Below are 17,510 nucleotides of genomic sequence, written 5' to 3' on the forward strand. Positions count from 1 at the left end.
TGGGAACTGTCAACCAATACTGGGCATCACGTAAGTCTAGCAATATTCCGTTCCAAGATGGGTACAAGCTAGGCACTTCTGTTGCAGTGCAGAGAGTAAATTAAATGGGTTGATAGGCTGCTCTTCCCCTAAACCGACCTAAAAGATGTCAAACCACCCTTACTTACGAACACAATGCGTAAAACAGCAGGAGATCATTTTACAGCAAGGAAAAGTTGCAGGTGTTGCAAAAATTTTGTCACTGCTGCGGCTCAAAGTCGGGTCGTTGGTTTCAAAATCCGCGATTCTGGAATGAATGACCTGACCTTGGATTGATGCAACTCCCCTCCTCCTTGACAGGCGCATGAAAGACCACGCGGTGCCTCCTCGCATGTTGTCATCGCAGGTGTACCAGCCGTGTGTGCTGCAGACCAAGAAGCGGTACGTGGGCTTTGCCTACGAGCACCCGGACCAGCAGGAGCCCAAGTATGACGCCAAGGGCATCGAGACCGTGCGCCGGGACACGTGCCCAGCTGTCGCCAAGGTGCACTGTTGTTCGATACACCTCAGATACACCCATGTGGATAGTTACATCAGGCCAAGTAGTAGGCAGAGATAATTAGAAGGATAAGAATGGGGTGGAGTGCATTCGACAGGCATTCTCAGATAGTGAATGGCTGCCTACCATTGTCCCTGAAGAAGAAAGTCTATGACAGCTGCATCTTACCGGTACTCACCTACGGGGTAGAAACTTGGAGGCTCACTAAGAGGGTTACTTGATTTGAGGACGACTCAGCGAGCAATGGAACGGAAGATAATAGCTGTAACATTAAGGGAGAAGAAGAGGGCGGAGTGCGTCAGGGAACAAACGCGTGTTAAGGACATATTACTGTAGAAGAAATGGACATCGGCAGGGCATGTAATGCGAAGGCAAGATAACCGTTGGTCATTAATGGTAACAGGGTGGATCTCTAGAGAAGGAGGAAAGACGGGCAGATGAAATCAACAAGTCTGTGGCGGCAAATTGGGCGTAGTTAGCACAGGACCGGGATACGTCGAGGTGTATGGGAGAGGCATTTGCCCTGCAGGGGCCATAGACAGGCAGATGACGACAATGATGACGATGACAGGGATGGGCTATGGTACAGAGTTCCCTCGACGGGCATTTTGGACAGAACAGGGCGGGATTGGTACGTGACATGGAGTGGAAGGCTGAGGGCATCGCTAGGCTGAACATCGGCGTAACAACATGCCCACTCAGGCGGGTTTGCCAATGATGATGGCAGGCGCCGCCAAAAGATCACAGCCGTTTCACCAATTTCCATTAGCCGAATGTCGATGTATCCACTCGCAGGAGCACTTTGTGGCCTTCGATTGGACATTATTGCTTTAGCATTCACAATGCAAGAGAAGAGCAGAAGCGTCCTTAAAGTTTTTGTTGTAGGGACAGTCACTGTGCAGTGCCGCAGCCATACGAGAAACCAGTAGACTTGGAAGGCAGCGAGTGTGCGAATGACATGGTTAGTGGGACAGGTTGACTAGGGGACACATAGAAAATTGGTGCAAGGGATGAACCAATCAGGACTGGAGAACAAGAGGACATGTGTTTTCTGTCCCGCATTCTTTTCTTCTCGCGTCTTGTCTCCTCCGTAGTGATCGAAAACGTTTGGAACGACAGAATTTTTGGCCCTGTGGAAGTTCCTAGGAACCCACCAGTAGGATGCTCTTGGACTTCCCTCATCCCTCATCCCCCGGTTGGCGTGTGCAGATGCTGGAGAAGATGCTGCGGGTGCTGTTTTCCAGCCGGGATGTGGGAGCAGTGAAGCGCTTTGTCAAGCTGCAGTTCTCCAAGATACTGGCCGAGCGGGTCAGCCCCCAGGACTTTGTCTTCGCCCGCGAGTTCCGGGGCCTCACCGGGTACCAGCCCGGAGCCTGTGTGCCAGCCCTCGAGATTGCCCAGTGAGTGGTGGTTGAGGGAGGCTTTCTTTCTCTCTCTCTCTCTCTCTCTTTTTTTTTTTTTAATTTCAGTTTTGGTGCTCCCCGCTTTTCTTTATTTTTTTCTCTTTTCATTCATCTGTGCCGAGTTTACCGAGGGCAGTTGCGTGATGTAGCCATATGGTCGTCAAATCTCTTCAGTAGGGGAGGAGGGAGTGAATAGTGAGGTTTCAAAGTTGTGTCGAATATGACGTGACAGAATAGTCCAATTTTAAGTTTCAGTTCCAAATGTTCGAAATTACCCAGGATTCAGACCCACGAACAGTGATGCTCCTCTCAGCCCTCACCACAGACCTGTGGGCATAATCTTCTAGCCCCAAGTCAAATGGGCTTGCACTAAGTGCCTTTGCAAAAGCTGCCATGTCTAGGACATTTTGCAGAGCTAGCAGGCATATCTTGTGCTTTCGTGCGCATAATCTGTGTGAATATCCCGTTGACAAATCTCAGGAGTAAATTCAAGTTGAGGGTGCTACCCAAACCTTGTTGCAAAACGGAGTATCACTACGACCCGCACCGCCCTGTGATGTTTGTGTCGTCACAGCCACCACTGCATTTCACCTGCTGTTCTAATCAAGCTGGCTTTCCGAGAAGCGAGAAGAGAAATATTGCTCTCCTGTCCTGGACACTCCATTATCTTATTTATCTCGAGTGCACCTGTTGTTCCAAAGTCGGATGCTGTTGGCGTAAACGAGGCCATCGAAGAGGACCAGATAGCAGGCGCAGCCCCAGACGTTAGGTGACAAGGGAGCTTCTTACAACCTAGCATCTATCGACGGGTATTTACCGTATGTACTCGCATGTAGGCCACACTTTCTTTTTCTGTGTTTTGCTTGGTTGTAGCTGAGCGGGAGTCAGGCTTATATGGCACTGTGACTGCTGTATAGAGATTTGATAGCTGCATTTCGGGCTTTCTTTCGTAGAAACTTACTCCACCTTGGACGTTCCCTAAATAGGTGGCAGTCTCAGGTTGGAATCCTGGAGCATTCTTTTTCAACTGCGGTACAAGCCATTGCGGGGCTTAAGGGGTTGATCTGCACATGCTTGATGTCAATGTGGGCATAAATAGTGTTGCTACTTTTCTGGAACCTCAGCTAGCTAGCTACAGTAGGCAACAGCGCTCACCCTACGAGTTCACAGCGTCTCTACGGACGCTGTAGTACAATGGGTTCAACTCACCGACAAAGCGACAATAGGCTCTCAAGGGCGAGGACAAACCAGGGGCTTTATTGGCTGAGTGGCACACTTCAAAACGGTTGCAACAACATAGCTGAGAGCGTGCTAAGTGACTCGCGTCATAATAGCCCGGATGGCCAAGGCTACACGTGGGCCGCCGGTTAGGTAGGCCTACCCACAGCATCTCATCACGAGGCAAAATGCCCCATCCTAAACGAGGTAGCAGCATGGGTCATGAGCACCTCATTGTATCTCTCTACAAAGCACGCGCCATCCTTAAAAGGGCCCGTGGTAAAGGAGGAAGGTTCCTGGGTGAAAAGCAGCGGCACCAGCGCGTTGCCCTGTGTAACAACGTAGCAACGAGGCGAATGTGTGCGACCTGTGTGAATTTAAGGCCACATTTGCAGGGAGCTGTAAAGAGAATCTAAAGGATCCCCACACTGTGCAGGTGAATTTCAGGTGGATGTGGCGTTTTTTTTTTTTTTTTTTTTTTTCTTGGCGCAGGCGGCTGGTGCGGCGGGACCCCCGGGCAGAGCCCCTGGTGGGCGAGCGGGTTCCGTACCTGGTGGTGTACGGACACCCGGGACAGCGGCTCATCGAGCTGGTGCGCCAGCCCGGAGAACTGCTCCGGCAGGCATCTCAGTGGCGCCTAAACGCCCACTACTATGTGCAGCGGGTCATTGGGCCGGCTCTCAACCGTGTGCTGCGACTGCTTGGAGCCGACTGCCTCCACTGGTGAGTGCTTCTTCATCATCATCATCACCATCTGCAGCAGGACAGGGGCCTCCTTTTCCTTTTCCTCCTCCAACCACTCCTGTCGCAAGTTTTCCGGGAGTCCATTTTGTGCCCCAGGTTTTTGTATTTCATCTCTCGATTGTTTGACCTTTATTCTTCCCCTAATTTGTTTTCCACTTTTTGGTAGCTCGTTTATTCTACAGAAGGTCCACCAGTTGTCCGTCATTTGCATTACATGATCTGCCCTGTCTTACTTGGGCAGCCGCGTGCGTGCGTGGGTGTGTGTGTGTGTTTGTGTGTGGCTTTTTTTTTTTTACTCTCCATACTGCACTCTCGCCTTTATCGGTTGGTTCGGCACGCCAAACCCCTGCCTTCTTTTTATGGTTGTTTGAAATCTAGGATGTGGGTTACGTGTCTGAGTATTGCCTTTTTCGTTAATAACTTCCGTGCTCCCCCTGCCCCTCGCCCGTGTGCGCAACACAGGTACGAGGAGCTCCCGCGCCCCCGATTCGTGACGCCGACGACGCACCCGGGCCGGCTCTCCTCCTACCTGGTGGTGGGCCAGCTGTGCCTGGCTTGCGGGGGCCAGGCGGAGGCGCGGCAGCTGTGCGGCTCGTGCGAGGCCGACCCCAGCTACACGGCCCTGGTGCTGGGCTCCAAGGTGCAGCGTGTGCAGAAGGCCCTGCTCGAGCTGCAGAGCGTGTGCCGCTCCTGCATGGGCTTCCAGGCAGCCCAGCCCCCGCCCTGCGTCTCCGTCGACTGCCCCGTGCTCTACAAGCTGGCACGCGTCACCACCGAGGCGCAGCAGGCCATCGGCTGGCACAACAGCAACAGCGTGCGGCTGCACCTGCCGCTGTCCTAGAATCTCTCTCTTCTCCCGGTGCGCTGTGAACGCCCATGTGTGGGGAACTCCTTCCTGCAAGGACTCGAACGTTTCGAGCGAACTCGTCATCGTGTGTGCTGCTCAGCGGCGCGCTCTACCGGTAATCAAACTGTGTGCAAAGGTGGACAAGACTTGCCAGTGTCGGTGACTGGAAGAGAACTTTGTGGTGTTTGCCCAGTGAAGCACATGGGCCGGGTGTGATACTCATTAGGGGGGGGGGGGTGGGAGGGGGTGGCGGGCTTTTTTATTTTTGTACATGATCTGCAGCTGAGCTGGTTGTCTCTTGGGAGAAATGAAACTGTTCTGTTCCAATGAGTGGGGCTCTGCTGTCACTTTTTGGGGCCGGGCTTAAGCGGCCTTGAAGGCTTCACTTTCTCGCTGCTTACAAAAGGAAAGCAACGTAATGGTGAGGCGTGGTGTTTGTGGCCAGACAATTACAGTAGAATCTCGATGGTACGAATCTCGCGGGACCGCGAAAAATATTCGTATCATCCGAAATTCGTATGAACCAACACAGACCAAAAAATTGAGCGTTGAAAAAAGTTTTCGTTTATTTCTTTTCTTACTTTCGCGGGAACAAATCCGTGATTTTTTCTGCTTTTTTTAAACCCCCACGTCACAAAGCAGTCCTTTCTGGCGCGCTTAACGCTTAGCCTAGCTTCGCTTCTTGTCTCTTCACTCCCGGTGTCCAAGCTCGCTACACGCCGCAACAGTCAAGCGTGAACCGCATGGTGCGTTTTTGCACGCGATTCGCACGCCTTGGCTTTGTGCGCGCTGTATTTTCAAGGCCGCATTGACGATTCCGCGCCCGCGGTATCTCCTACCTCGGTCAGAAAAAGACGCTGACGACTTGCGAAACGCTCGAGACAGCCCGCTGTCTCCGCCCGAGATGTTTAGGCTTAGCACTCCGGCAGATATTTTATGGGCGCTTTCACTAGCGGCACGGATGGTGTTTTATAGTACCGTTTTCGCCAACGTTATCAGCTCCTTTACTGCACAAGAAACTTCGTGTCTGCCTTGAGCGGCATTTTAAAGAGCGGCTAGAAGCAGTCGCTCAAGCGGCCGTGCCACTTCGCGGCCGAAGCCGCCGCCATGTTGCCGCCGCTGGCCGCGGCACGCGCAGCGTGCGAGAGGTTTCGCGGCGCGCATGGGGCGCGCAGGGCGCGTTTTCGCGAGCAGAAAACAACAGCCCGGCCGTTTCTGGAGAAAAAAGAGTGACAAATGGGGAGAGAGAGCCGTCACTTGCTTGCTCGGCAGTCGGGCGCCTCGCCGGCTCGTTCGTATCATCCGCCGGGCCGCGCAGGTCCGTTCGCAACAGCCGAAATTTTTCCCATTGCAAACAATGCAGTTTTGCCGGGACTTTTCAGAAATTCGTATCACCCAGAATCGTATCATCGAGATTCTACTGTAATGTGATGGCAACATCAGCTGGTCGACAAAGCATTTTTGTGAAGCCCTTTTGGCTGGCTTGCTAAGCTCTATTTCTAGCCACTGAGAGGTGTAACAGTGGATGACAGTGCGTCATCTCGTGTAAAGGTGCACAAGCTTTCGTTCAGTGTACAGTTGAACCACGATATAACGAACCGTGATTTAACGAAATTCGCGATATAACAAATTTTTTCAAGTTTTCTATCAAAATTTTGCTAAATACATGTATTTTTATCTCTATTTTACGAAGCAATTTCATGCGCGCTTCTGATTTAACGAAGTCGCGGCAAGAAAGCAAGAACGAGATTCCGGCTGATGTTTTATTTTGCCTCTCAGAGCCTACATTGAAAACATTTAGTACCCGCATTCCCTCCTAAAAGACTACAACAAATGAAAAACAGCGAAAGCTACGGCTGACAACAAAGTGACGAAAGAAGTTGCTCAAACTGCTAGCGATCATACACGGCCTAATAGCGCGTTCATCATTTTGACGTCTCAACGCCAGCACCCTGTATGCTTGGGCTGCCGAAGCCAACTTCGAGTTTTTTTCCTATGCCTCGCTCACAGTGCCGAAGCTGTAGGTTGCGCTCACTGATAACCACATTCATATTTTGTTCAGGCATCACTAGGTGAGTCTTGTAAGCAGCATAAGCATTCCAAGGAAAAGAAAAGTGCTCCGAGCAAGAACCTGAGGAAGTGTCGGCGAAACCGACAGCCACCGAAGTGATGGATGCCATCGACGTTCTGCGGAGGCATGCAGGCGAACGTTTAAGAGCAAGCCTTGTTAGTGCTGTCAGAATACGAACATCACGTAATGCCCACCGTGGTCAAGAAACGCCAAGCACTGCTTACGGACTTCTTCACTACGGCCTGAACATCAAGAGATGGTGGCAGTAAATTGCTCTCTTTGAACGTGGCCATCTTCGTTTCACCCGTGTTCGTTCGACAGCTGTGATGCAGAGAAATCGGTTTCATTAGGGGAGCTCGGTGGGCATAAAAGTGATTGTCTAATAAAATTTGGCCGGAAAATATTTAATGTAAGCCTTCTGATTTAGTGGGAGCATGTAATCGCTGCTCCACACAGGAATCGGTCCGTGAGTACTCCGCTCAGCTCGCGATCATGGCTTTATCTCGAGTGTCATGGTTGCATCACGCGCCCATACTGCACAGCCTTTGTACATTAAAAAAAGTTACTCGAAAGTTTTATAGCACCTGTCAGCTGTCGGCCCGCCACACCCCTCAACGCCATGCTTAAAAGCCTACCACTGAACGCACGGAAAGAGGCACAACTTCAAACCAGCACCTCACCAAGGTGAAGTTCACGGGACACACACGCGGAACAGCGTCGTTTAGTAGTGATTGATTAGTTGTAGGGTTCAACGCACCGACGCTACTCAGGCGATGAGGCATGCCGTAGTGGAGGGCTCCGGATTAATTTTGACCACCTGGGGATCTTTAATGTGCTCCGAAATCTCGAAGACATGGGGGTGTTTAGTAGTGACCGAAATGAAAAAAATAAGACAATGTGGAAACCTAGTGAGGTCTTCTATCATATTTAATGAGGTGTTGTGGAAAAAGCAGCGGTTTTATGACGACACAAACTATAGACAGCTATCTGAATTCCATTGCCCAAGTGTTGAAACTCTTAATTCACACAATTTTTACGAACAGTGCTAGTACAAATTTCGCTTTATGTGGAGAGGTAACTACATAGCAGTTGTTTCTGGGTGATGGGCAAGGTTGTGAAACCTCAATAACTGGTTAAATGAACTGTAAATTCAACACCTCGTTTTTTACAAAATTCATGATTTAACGAAATTCGCGCCTCCAAGTACGACTTTGTTAAGTCGAGGTTTAACTGTACTCTTAAAAAGCCTTACAAGCCCACCTCGGGGCACACATCACTCCCACATTTTCACCCCCGGGAAGTTCCTTGTGATTCTTCTTTCAGCCCCAGCCCCCCTCACTCAGCAAACATGGACCAAAAAAAAAACTGCCTTGCTTACTACTGAAATTGACAGGCACAAATTTATGCAATGCAGCAAATGCATAGAGGGAGACACAGCTTTTTATTAGAACAAAGCAGAGAAGTCTGCCGGCATGTATTTGCCTACATGCTACCCTGGAGGGATGGGGTGAACACGTGAAACACAGCATGTTTCGAAGCTTCCTAGCCTGTCGCGAAACTGCACCGTGGTTCCTGATGGTGGTTTCGCCTTTTTAACTTTTTTCCTTCTTCAAGGTCAAATGGGAAGACAGTGCGCATTCTCCTACACTTTAGCTGCATTTCTCGTTAGCTAACACCTACGGACCTAAAAGAAGACGCTCACCTTCTTCAGCCGGCAACGAAAGCCCAGGACATTTTCGTTTAGTACAAAAGAACTTATGTCAGTCGGTTTCGCATAAACCTGCTTTCTCAGTGAAGCCTTCCATATTTTCCGGTTTATAACTCGAACAAAATTTGAGGCACAGCAGAGGGAGGGGGCAACGCGAGTATGCAATGGCTCAATGTAAGGCCCAAAGTCAACAAGCTCTGAGGCCTAACATCAACCCATTCCTACAGCTCAATGTACAATGAGTACGACGTTCGTGCATCATAAGGTTGAAATTGTACATTACGTAACATTAAGCCTAAACATTGGAAGTAAGTATGACGGGTGCTTTGAGGTCTAACCTTACCTCGGCTGCACATAAAATTTTGTGAAATTTACTTATACAGTCTAACCACGCAATAAGAAAATCCCACGAGTATGAAATTCCCGTGGCAACGAAATATTTTCGGATCCGCGGCGAGCTTTCGTAGAAGCCCATGTATTTCATATCTTGCAGCAATGAAATGTTTTTGTACGCTGATCCCGCATTAATGAAATTTGCGGCAAGTCTGGTTGGCATTTTGCCTACCCATGTGAGGCTGTGTCCAAAAAATGCTCAAATGCATTTTTGTGGACCAAAATTGCGTAAACTTCTGCCACTGTGTGCTGGCATAGCTGCTGCCATATTTGTTTTAAAAAAGTAGTGCCCTTCCACACTGTGAAGAAGGATGCATCCTGCAAAGCTGGATGCAGTCCACGGAGTGCACAAAGCAAAACACGTTTATCATAATTTGCGATGGAAGATATTTCCTAGCCAATTAGCTGAATGAACCTCTCACGGATCCAAGCTTGTTATTAAACATGGAACTGCCTGTGTCCCTCCCGTGTACTAAGCATCTTACTCTTTGTGTAAGGCCGAATTCAGACTTTTGCCACAACTGTCGTAATAACTTTAAAGAAGGACGCCATTTTATGTCTCAGCCAACCGAACTGCGTGACATGGGATTTTAAGTGCGAATGCACTTTATAAGCGACCCCAAACCATCCACCGCCGGAGGCGGCGGCGTCGGCGTCCGCAGTGCTCCTCTATATTTAAAAAAGAAACAGCATCCGGCGCCAGGTTTCGATCCGAGGACTTTACGGCCGCAGCGCGACGCGCTACCGACTAAGCCACGGATGCCTTTTTTTCTTTATTGCCATACTTTGACACACAAACAAAACACTACACTCTTAAAGACGCTAGCCAGCACTTGACTAACAGAGTAATGGCTAAAATTGTTTCATGTTTGTTAAAGTTTCAAACACGGGCAACCATTCCGGAGGCTCGGGCTGAGCCCTCCACACTTCAATAATCAGACGAACAGACTCCGAAAAGTACTCTTTGGACCGTTTGGCATCGATGTCGCGATGGCGGATGGCCATGCGCGATTTCCAAATGCCGTGCAGGGCCAGAACCATGACGAGGTCATATGGTACCCCATCCTCGCTTTGAATGGGTAGAAACCTGATCCCGTAGGCATCCAGGGGGAAGTCCTTCTTTAATGTGCGCTGAAGCACATCCCAAAAGAAGACCCCATCCCAACACTCCAAGAAAACATGTTCAACCGTCTCGGGTTTTTTGCATGGGTAACAGTCTACCCCCCATGGAATGTATAGACCTTTCTCTTTTTGCCAGGTTTTTACTGGAAGGACGCCAACGTGAAGTTTAAAAAAGAACGTTTTAACCCATGGCGGCACTGCCATTCTCTTTACTCGTTTAAGTACGTCCTGCCCAGGCCCTGCACGGTACATGGATCTGTACATCGGCTCAGGCAAAACAATATCCGCAAGGTCATGATACAGTCTTTTGCGCGTCACGTTTGATAAGTATTCAAGCGTGAAGCGGGCCCGTAAAAACTTTGTTGCCAGTACCACCTCCCGAAAATATCCTCTGGGTGCACCAAAAGTAAAAAACGCAGAAGAAACAACAAAATCAGGTAGCGCCCTAGCTAGCCTCATCTGACACACAGTGCGCAAGAAAGGATCATTCACGTCACGCAAAAACAAAAACCGATTGACAACTTGTCGCAAAAACAAATGCGATAGAGAAAGACCCCCGACGCGCACCCGCCGAAACAAGTTCGTCCGGCTCGTTTGCTCCCACGTGGACCCCCATATAAACACTGCAAACACACGATGCAGAGCCTGTACGTTCTTACGCGAACAGTGAAGTACCTGAAGAACGTACCAGAGTTTGCTCATAAAAAACACGTTACACACTGAGGCCCTGGCAAACATTGAAAGGCCAGAGCCTTTCCATTTCTCGGCCTTTTCTCGCAGTTCAGCAGCCTGCCTGTGCCAATAAGGATCACTATCAACATAATTTTCCAACGGCACTCCCAAATACTTCGCTGGCGTCGTCTGCCAGCTAATGCACTCAAACACACTCGGTGTAGTGTCCCAGTAGCCATGCCAAAAACCCAAGCATTTCTGCCAGTTTACGCCACTGCCACTGTACTTACAGAAAGTCTTAAGCGTGTTTACACCAACGCTTATACTGCTCCTATCGACACAAAAGAGAGCAATATCGTCCGCATACGCCAAAACACGCACCTCGCATGACTCGAGTAGAAAACCATTGAACCTTTGACTCTTAATAATACTCAAACAAAAGGCTTCAATGTAGACACAAAAAAGCAACGGCGACAGCGGGCAACCCTGGCGTACAGACCGTTGAACTGGGATGGGTTTGCCAATTGTTTTGTTGACAACGAGCTTAGTTGTACACCCTGTATACGCCATGCGCACACCATCAAGAATAACAGACCCTACATTTACTTGCTCTAACATGTTTAAAAGAAGTTCGTGCGAAACCTGATCAAAGGCCTTTGCCAGATCAATTTGAAGCATTGCTAAAGTTCCCTGGACGCTATCGCAACATTCCAAAACACTCCGGGCCGTGTGAACATTCGTTACAATCGACCTCCCTTTTATTCCGCAAGTTTGGTGCGGTCCAACAATGTCTTTGATCACAGTCTGCATGCGGGAAGCCAATATTTTCATCAAAATCTTGTAGTCTACATTCGTCAGGCTAATGGGGCGATACCCAGAGATTTCTCTCAGTTTAGCGTCATCCTCAGATTTCGGGATGAAAATGGTATGCGACTCTAAAAATGAAGGCGGAAGCCTGCCATTCTGATAAGACTCCAAATACACTCTACACAACACCGGACTAAGGTCTTCTTTAAACTTTTTATAAAAGGCTGCGGATAAACCATCGGGGCCCGGTGTCTTTCCAGTGTTCAGCTCGTCGATGGCTCTCCTCACCTCCTCTACGGTGATATCCCTTGCGAGAGACTCTATGGTTTCTTCAGCCAACTTTGGCATTAAACATATGAACTCCTCCTTAAACTTAACCACGTCGACAGGGTGACGCGCGAATAGCTTTTCATAATGCTCACAGAAACACCGCTCAATATTGCTCTGGTCATTGTACACTACCCCATCGGACACAATTTCGGCTATCACATTCCTACGAGCGTATCTTTTTTCCGAACTAAGTGCTCTTTTTGTTGGCGCTTCGCCAAGCAAGAAACGTTCCGCCCTTGCCCGTACAATTGCACCGTGATAGCGTTCCCTGTCGATGACTTCAAGTTGCGCTTTTAGAGTTAGAATATCATCTTTAAACATGCCAGGTGATTTACATTCTTCCTTTACAAAAACGTCCAGACTACTCCGCAGCCAGGCCTCTTTCCTTTTCTCCTCATATTTCATTGCAGACGACCTTTCAAGGGCTTTCATTTTAACCCTCTGTTTAAAATGTTCCCATTTAGAAGCATAGTTAACGTTGTCATTACTGCAAAAATACTCCCGTCCACATACGACGACGGCCTCAACAAATCCTTCATCCTCAAGCAACTTGTTATTAAATTTCCACAACCCCCAAGAGAACGCGTTTCTTCGCTTTCCGATCCTACCAAGTGATACCGACACGAGACAGTGGTCGCTAAACGACACCGGGGACACTTGGTAATCGTCGCACTCAGGCAGAAGCTCAAGCGACATATACAGTCTATCCAGACGAGCGTGACTATTGCCCTGAAAATGAGTGTATTGTACTGTCCCAGCGCCACCAAGGCTGTCACCTACATCTTCCAGCGCGAAATCTGTGACAATGTCGTTCAGCACCGCCGTACTTGCATCTCGGAAATTGGACAGGCTGCTTTTATCACGCGCAGAACACACGCAGTTAAAATCCCCCAACAAAATCAACAGCCGCTCAGTGTTACACCATGTTCGTAAATCCTCGAAAAAAGCCTTTCTTTCGGCACCGTTGTTGGGCCCGTACACGCAAATAACACGCCATTCTTTTAAACCCAAATCAAAGTCACACACAACAAACCGGCCCGCTTCCGACGCAGTGACAGCCTTTAGAGTCGCACCTAAACTACGCCTTATTAAAAGCACGCAGCCCGCAGACAATCCGACGGCATGAGAAACACAAACATCGTAGCGAGCCATGAAGGGCCGTACCATACGGTCGGTCTGGTCCTCGCTCTCAACCTTGGTCTCTTGCAAGGCCACAATGTCCAGGTCGCCGTCAGTCACGAGTCGATACAACTGGTTTTGACGCCTACGGTCAGCAAGTCCCCTGACATTTAGCGTGGCAATGCGCATAGGCTTGTTTAAAAAAACCATGTTGAGAGGAGAAACAAACCTGTCGCTCAGCGGTTGCCTTCAACACTACGTTGCCTTCAACTTACATCAACCCTAAACACAAAACCAGTCTAAAAACTGGAACGCCACCCGCGTTCGCTTCTACCAAGCAATGCGAGACCGAGCCAACACAAGAGCATAGTCCTCACCGACGCCAGCGTCCCTACGGGCTTCAGTACACATTCCTTTCGAAGCCCCGAAGTGGTGCTATGAAGGTAAACCCGGTGGCGTCCGTCGGTCAGGGGGCACGTTAGGCTTCGACTTGAAGCCCGAACGACGCCCGGGTACCGCTTTCGTAGGCGGTTCCTCAACGCTAGTAACCTCGGTGCCTTGGCTGGTGTCGTTGCCTTCGCGTTGCCGCTTTGCGACAGCACCACCGAGCTCCATGTCCATGACGTCCGCTACAGGAGCTGGCGTCGTCGTCGTCATCACCTCCTTCACCTTGATGCTGCTGGCCTGGCTCGACAAAGCGCACGGGGTTGGCGTCTTCAGCTGGCCTAGCTGGTCTTTCGGAGGAACGCCAGAGCCAGCGTCTGCCACGACCGGCACCTCCGGGACGCGCGTTGTCACCACCTCGTCACTGGTCCCAGCTGCCGTCTCCTCCGCGTCCTCTTCGTCCATAAGGTTTTCACGGAGCTCTTCGTCCCTTACAGGCCCGGTGACAGTCGCGTAGGACTTCACGCACGCACTCGCCTCGTGTCCGAAACGACGGCACGACGAACACCGCGGCACCTTGCACTCACGCCTGATGTGCCCCTTGGTGTTGCAACGTAGGCACTGGGGGGCCCTGCCTGCGACAACAACGAGAGCCCTGTCTCCCGCAACACGAAGTTCGTGTGGCAGGTCGTCTACCGTCACACCCGCCTTCAACTTCAGGGTCACCGAACGCAGCGTTGAACCTTTATCTTGGATGCCATCGACGCGCCATCGCTCCCTACGCACCTCGCAGACGCGCCCGTAAGGTGCTAGCGCAACGCGGACGGCGTCTTCAGGCACGTTATAGAGCAACCAGTGAAGTTTTAGGCGAACCTCCTGGTTTCCCGGATCAACGACGATGCAGCGCCGGTCCTTTACCTTTACGTCGTTCGCGGCCAAAATCTTCTTCACTCCTTCGGCCGACTTGAAAGTCACTGCCCATACGTGACTCATCTGGTATGCCCCCAATGCGACAACATCGGGGAGCAATGACAGACGAGCCAAAGTGTCACGGAAGTCCTCGACGCGATAGGGGCGGGCACGCATATCAGCATGAAGAAACACAGTATTTAACACTGACTGACCTGTTGGGAACTGGGGCAAAAGAACTTGATATTCATCGGTATCCTGGGCAGAAATCCTGTTACCGCGGGCCGAAACGCCCGCCGAAGCCGCTCCTTGGACGGAGCTCGCCATCCTGCGTCCGCTCGCTAGCGCTACCGGAAGCAGAATCGACTAAGCCACGGATGCCACGCTGATGACCAAGCCTAAGCTTGACTAAGCCACGGATGCCACGCTGATGACAGTGTGAGTAACGCGCCTTATATCTTTAACGCATTCAAACTACGTCGTCAGCGGCGTGCGTTGGCGACTCAGCGGCGTTATAGCGGCTTGATAACTGCGTGGTGTACACGTGATACTACAAACCCGATGGAAGAGAAGGCGGTGGGCTGCGGGGGCCGAGCGCAAGCGCCGCAAGCGGGCCGACAACCGTGCATTCGCACTTTCACATTCTCCCCCTCGGGGAAATGCGGGGGTATTTTTTTTTACATCCTCAGATCACAATACGGGTTTTGCGTTGGTAATCTGAACATAGCCTAATACACAAACCCAATCCACTTACTACTAAGGACTCCGGACAGGTCACATTAGGCTGTTTAACGTCCGCGTTTAAACCTCGCACCAGCAAAACGGACATGCCACCCATTAATACGCGCATGAAACTTATAGCTTCGCGTGCACCCCTCCCCTTCTCCCTCCCACTATTCTCGACTACAAACCTTCGCACGCATAAACCGGCAACCGGTCATTTGCGCGTGCTTAGAAGGGACAGATGCCGTCAAAAATATCCCCTGAAAGCCCTCTGAAGAAGGGATATTAGCTCACTCCGGCGTTCCAAGCGGGAAATTTGCTGTTCATCCGGGAGGGATTCGCTGCTACTCCACGAGCTTTCCGTTGTTTTTGCACCCATTCGCGCATGTGTTCGGGCCAACGCTTCAATTCTTGCTCTTCTTCCTCCAAACGAACGGCATGATATTTAAAATCTGGAAGCCGCTCTGTAAGATGTTTGTGAGATACATCAACCTACGCCCGAACCACTCAATTGAGGAGGACAGCCGATTGGGCCATGTAATTTCGACATCTAAATTTCCCACCAGCACAACTGGCATTTCATCGGTAGCAGCATGAAGCCTAGCTGTGCGTGCAGCCCCCTTTCCACCCCCAAACCGTGCACGCATAAACGGCCAACTGGTGATGTACTTGGGCGTGAAAGACACCGGCGAAAATGTCGCTCGGAAGGCCTTCCAAACTGAAAAAGAAATATGGGCTGAAGCCGGCGTTCCAACTGGGGAAGTTTCTCTTCTGCCGGCAGGGATTCACAGCTACTTGGCAAAGGGATTTTGAACGGAAACGGCGATGGCGGGATATGGTCGTTTTAGGGGGCGCCATTTGACAGCCGTTACCTGGGCTTCACGGGAGCGGCGTTTGTTTATATCCGCGTAATCAAGTGAGCGAACGTGGCAGCGACGACAGAAAGAAAATGGAGAGGAGCGTCTAGCGAGGGGTAAAGTAAAGCACGACACGTGCGGCTACGGCGTCATCTCTGTCACTGCATTTCCCTTCAATATGTTTCATGTGTCCCCACCAAGGAGCGCCGGTAGCATTTCGGCTGGCGTACCCGCAAATTTTCCCGCCATATTTTTGCGGGGCTACCGTGATTGCCAGACCAGGACTGCCCTTTGTTGATTAGCTCGCATCATCCGTAAAGGCCGCGCATCTGTCAGCCCGCTCTGGGTATACAAACCCCTGCGCGCTCGCGCCGCGGGCTCGGGCTCGAGCCCGGGTTTTTTTTTCGCTTCGTACCCATGGTTTCCAGACCATTACTGCCCTCCCCTTTACGGACTGCCTTTACGGGCCCCATACGTTTGTAGTAGCTCCCGTGGGGACGAAGCGAAAAAAAACCCAGGCTCGAACACGAGCCCACGGCGCGAGCGAGCAGGAGTTTGTAACCAGAGCGGGCTGACAGATAAACGGCCTTTACGGGCCGTTTAAATAAACGGCCAATACGTTTGTAGTACCTCCCGTGGGGACGAAGCAAAAAAACAAACCCGGGCTCAAGCCCGAGCCCGCGCGGCGAGCGCGCAGGGGTTTGTAACCAAAGCGGGCTGACAGATCCGCCGCCTTTATGGATGATGCCAGCTAATCAACCGAGGGCAGTCCTGGTCTGGCAACCATGGTAGCCCCGCGAAAAAATGGCGGGAAAATATGCGGGTACGCCAACCGAAATGCTACCGGAGCGCCCTCCCCCTGACACTTCCCCCAGACGCTGTTCCATTCTCTGCTAATCCAAACCACGTGATGCGGCGGAGACTAATCGGGCCAGCCTGGTGGCCGTGGTATTTGTACTTTGATCGATAAAAGGCTAACTCATCTCACCCACGACCTCAAGCTGGCGAGCGGTAGACTCGAATACGTCATGGTGGAGGTACTGCTCGACGCGCCACAGGGGAATCAGCGAAAAAATAGCGTCTTCGTCCTCAATATCTATAGCAACCCTAGAGACTCGCGCCAACAGTTCAAGACCATCCTCAAAAAAGCGACCGACCTGGCCGGCCCTCGACCCTTGGTCGTCGTAGGTGATTTCAACGCCCCGTACGGCCTCTGGGGTTATGTCTATGACACTACCAAGGGGCGCAACTTGTGGCAAGACGCCAACGAGATGGACCTTACTCTGGTAACAGACAAGGCTTTTCCCACACGCATCGGCAACTCCGCAACCCGAGACACTACACCCGACCTCGCCTTCGTCAAGAACGTGGAGGACGTGGGATGGGAGAACACCGCCATGGAGTTCGGCAGCGACCACTACATTCTCGAGACGCATTTCAAGGTCGCTCGGAGTAGGGTCAAGGAATTCACGTTCGTCGATTGGGACCATTTTCGCAAGATTCGGGAAGAACCCGGGAGAGCGAGTGCACCTGCCAGCCTCGAGGAATGGTGTGAAGGCATCCGCAACGACGCTTCCGCGGCCACCAAGAAAGTGGTAACCGATCTCGACGTCGAGCAAATGGATAGTAGGCTTGCCCACCTGATCGCGGCCAAAAATGCCCTGC

General features: G+C 51.0%; 1 protein-coding gene across 3 annotated transcripts in view; it reads left to right on the forward strand.

Annotated features, from left to right (window-relative positions):
• LOC144152269 (uncharacterized) overlaps window positions 1-5,080 on the forward strand; it is a 95,064-nt gene extending 89,984 nt beyond the window's left edge. For all 3 annotated transcript variants that reach the window (XM_077683501.1, XM_077683503.1, XM_077683502.1), the window contains 4 exons: window positions 386-523; window positions 1,748-1,938; window positions 3,652-3,882; window positions 4,366-5,080. In XM_077683501.1, the coding sequence (XP_077539627.1) occupies window positions 386-523; window positions 1,748-1,938; window positions 3,652-3,882; window positions 4,366-4,744 (939 nt within the window). In that variant the 3' untranslated portion in view covers window positions 4,745-5,080. The remainder of the gene's footprint in view (window positions 1-385; window positions 524-1,747; window positions 1,939-3,651; window positions 3,883-4,365) is intronic.
• Window positions 5,081-17,510: the final 12,430 nt, after the last annotated feature.

The sequence above is a fragment of the Haemaphysalis longicornis genome, unplaced genomic scaffold, assembly GCF_048455015.1.
Source record: "Haemaphysalis longicornis isolate Haplotype H1 unplaced genomic scaffold, Haemaphysalis longicornis Haplotype H1 scaffold_9, whole genome shotgun sequence".
Classification (NCBI taxonomy): Eukaryota; Metazoa; Arthropoda; class Arachnida; order Ixodida; family Ixodidae; genus Haemaphysalis; species Haemaphysalis longicornis.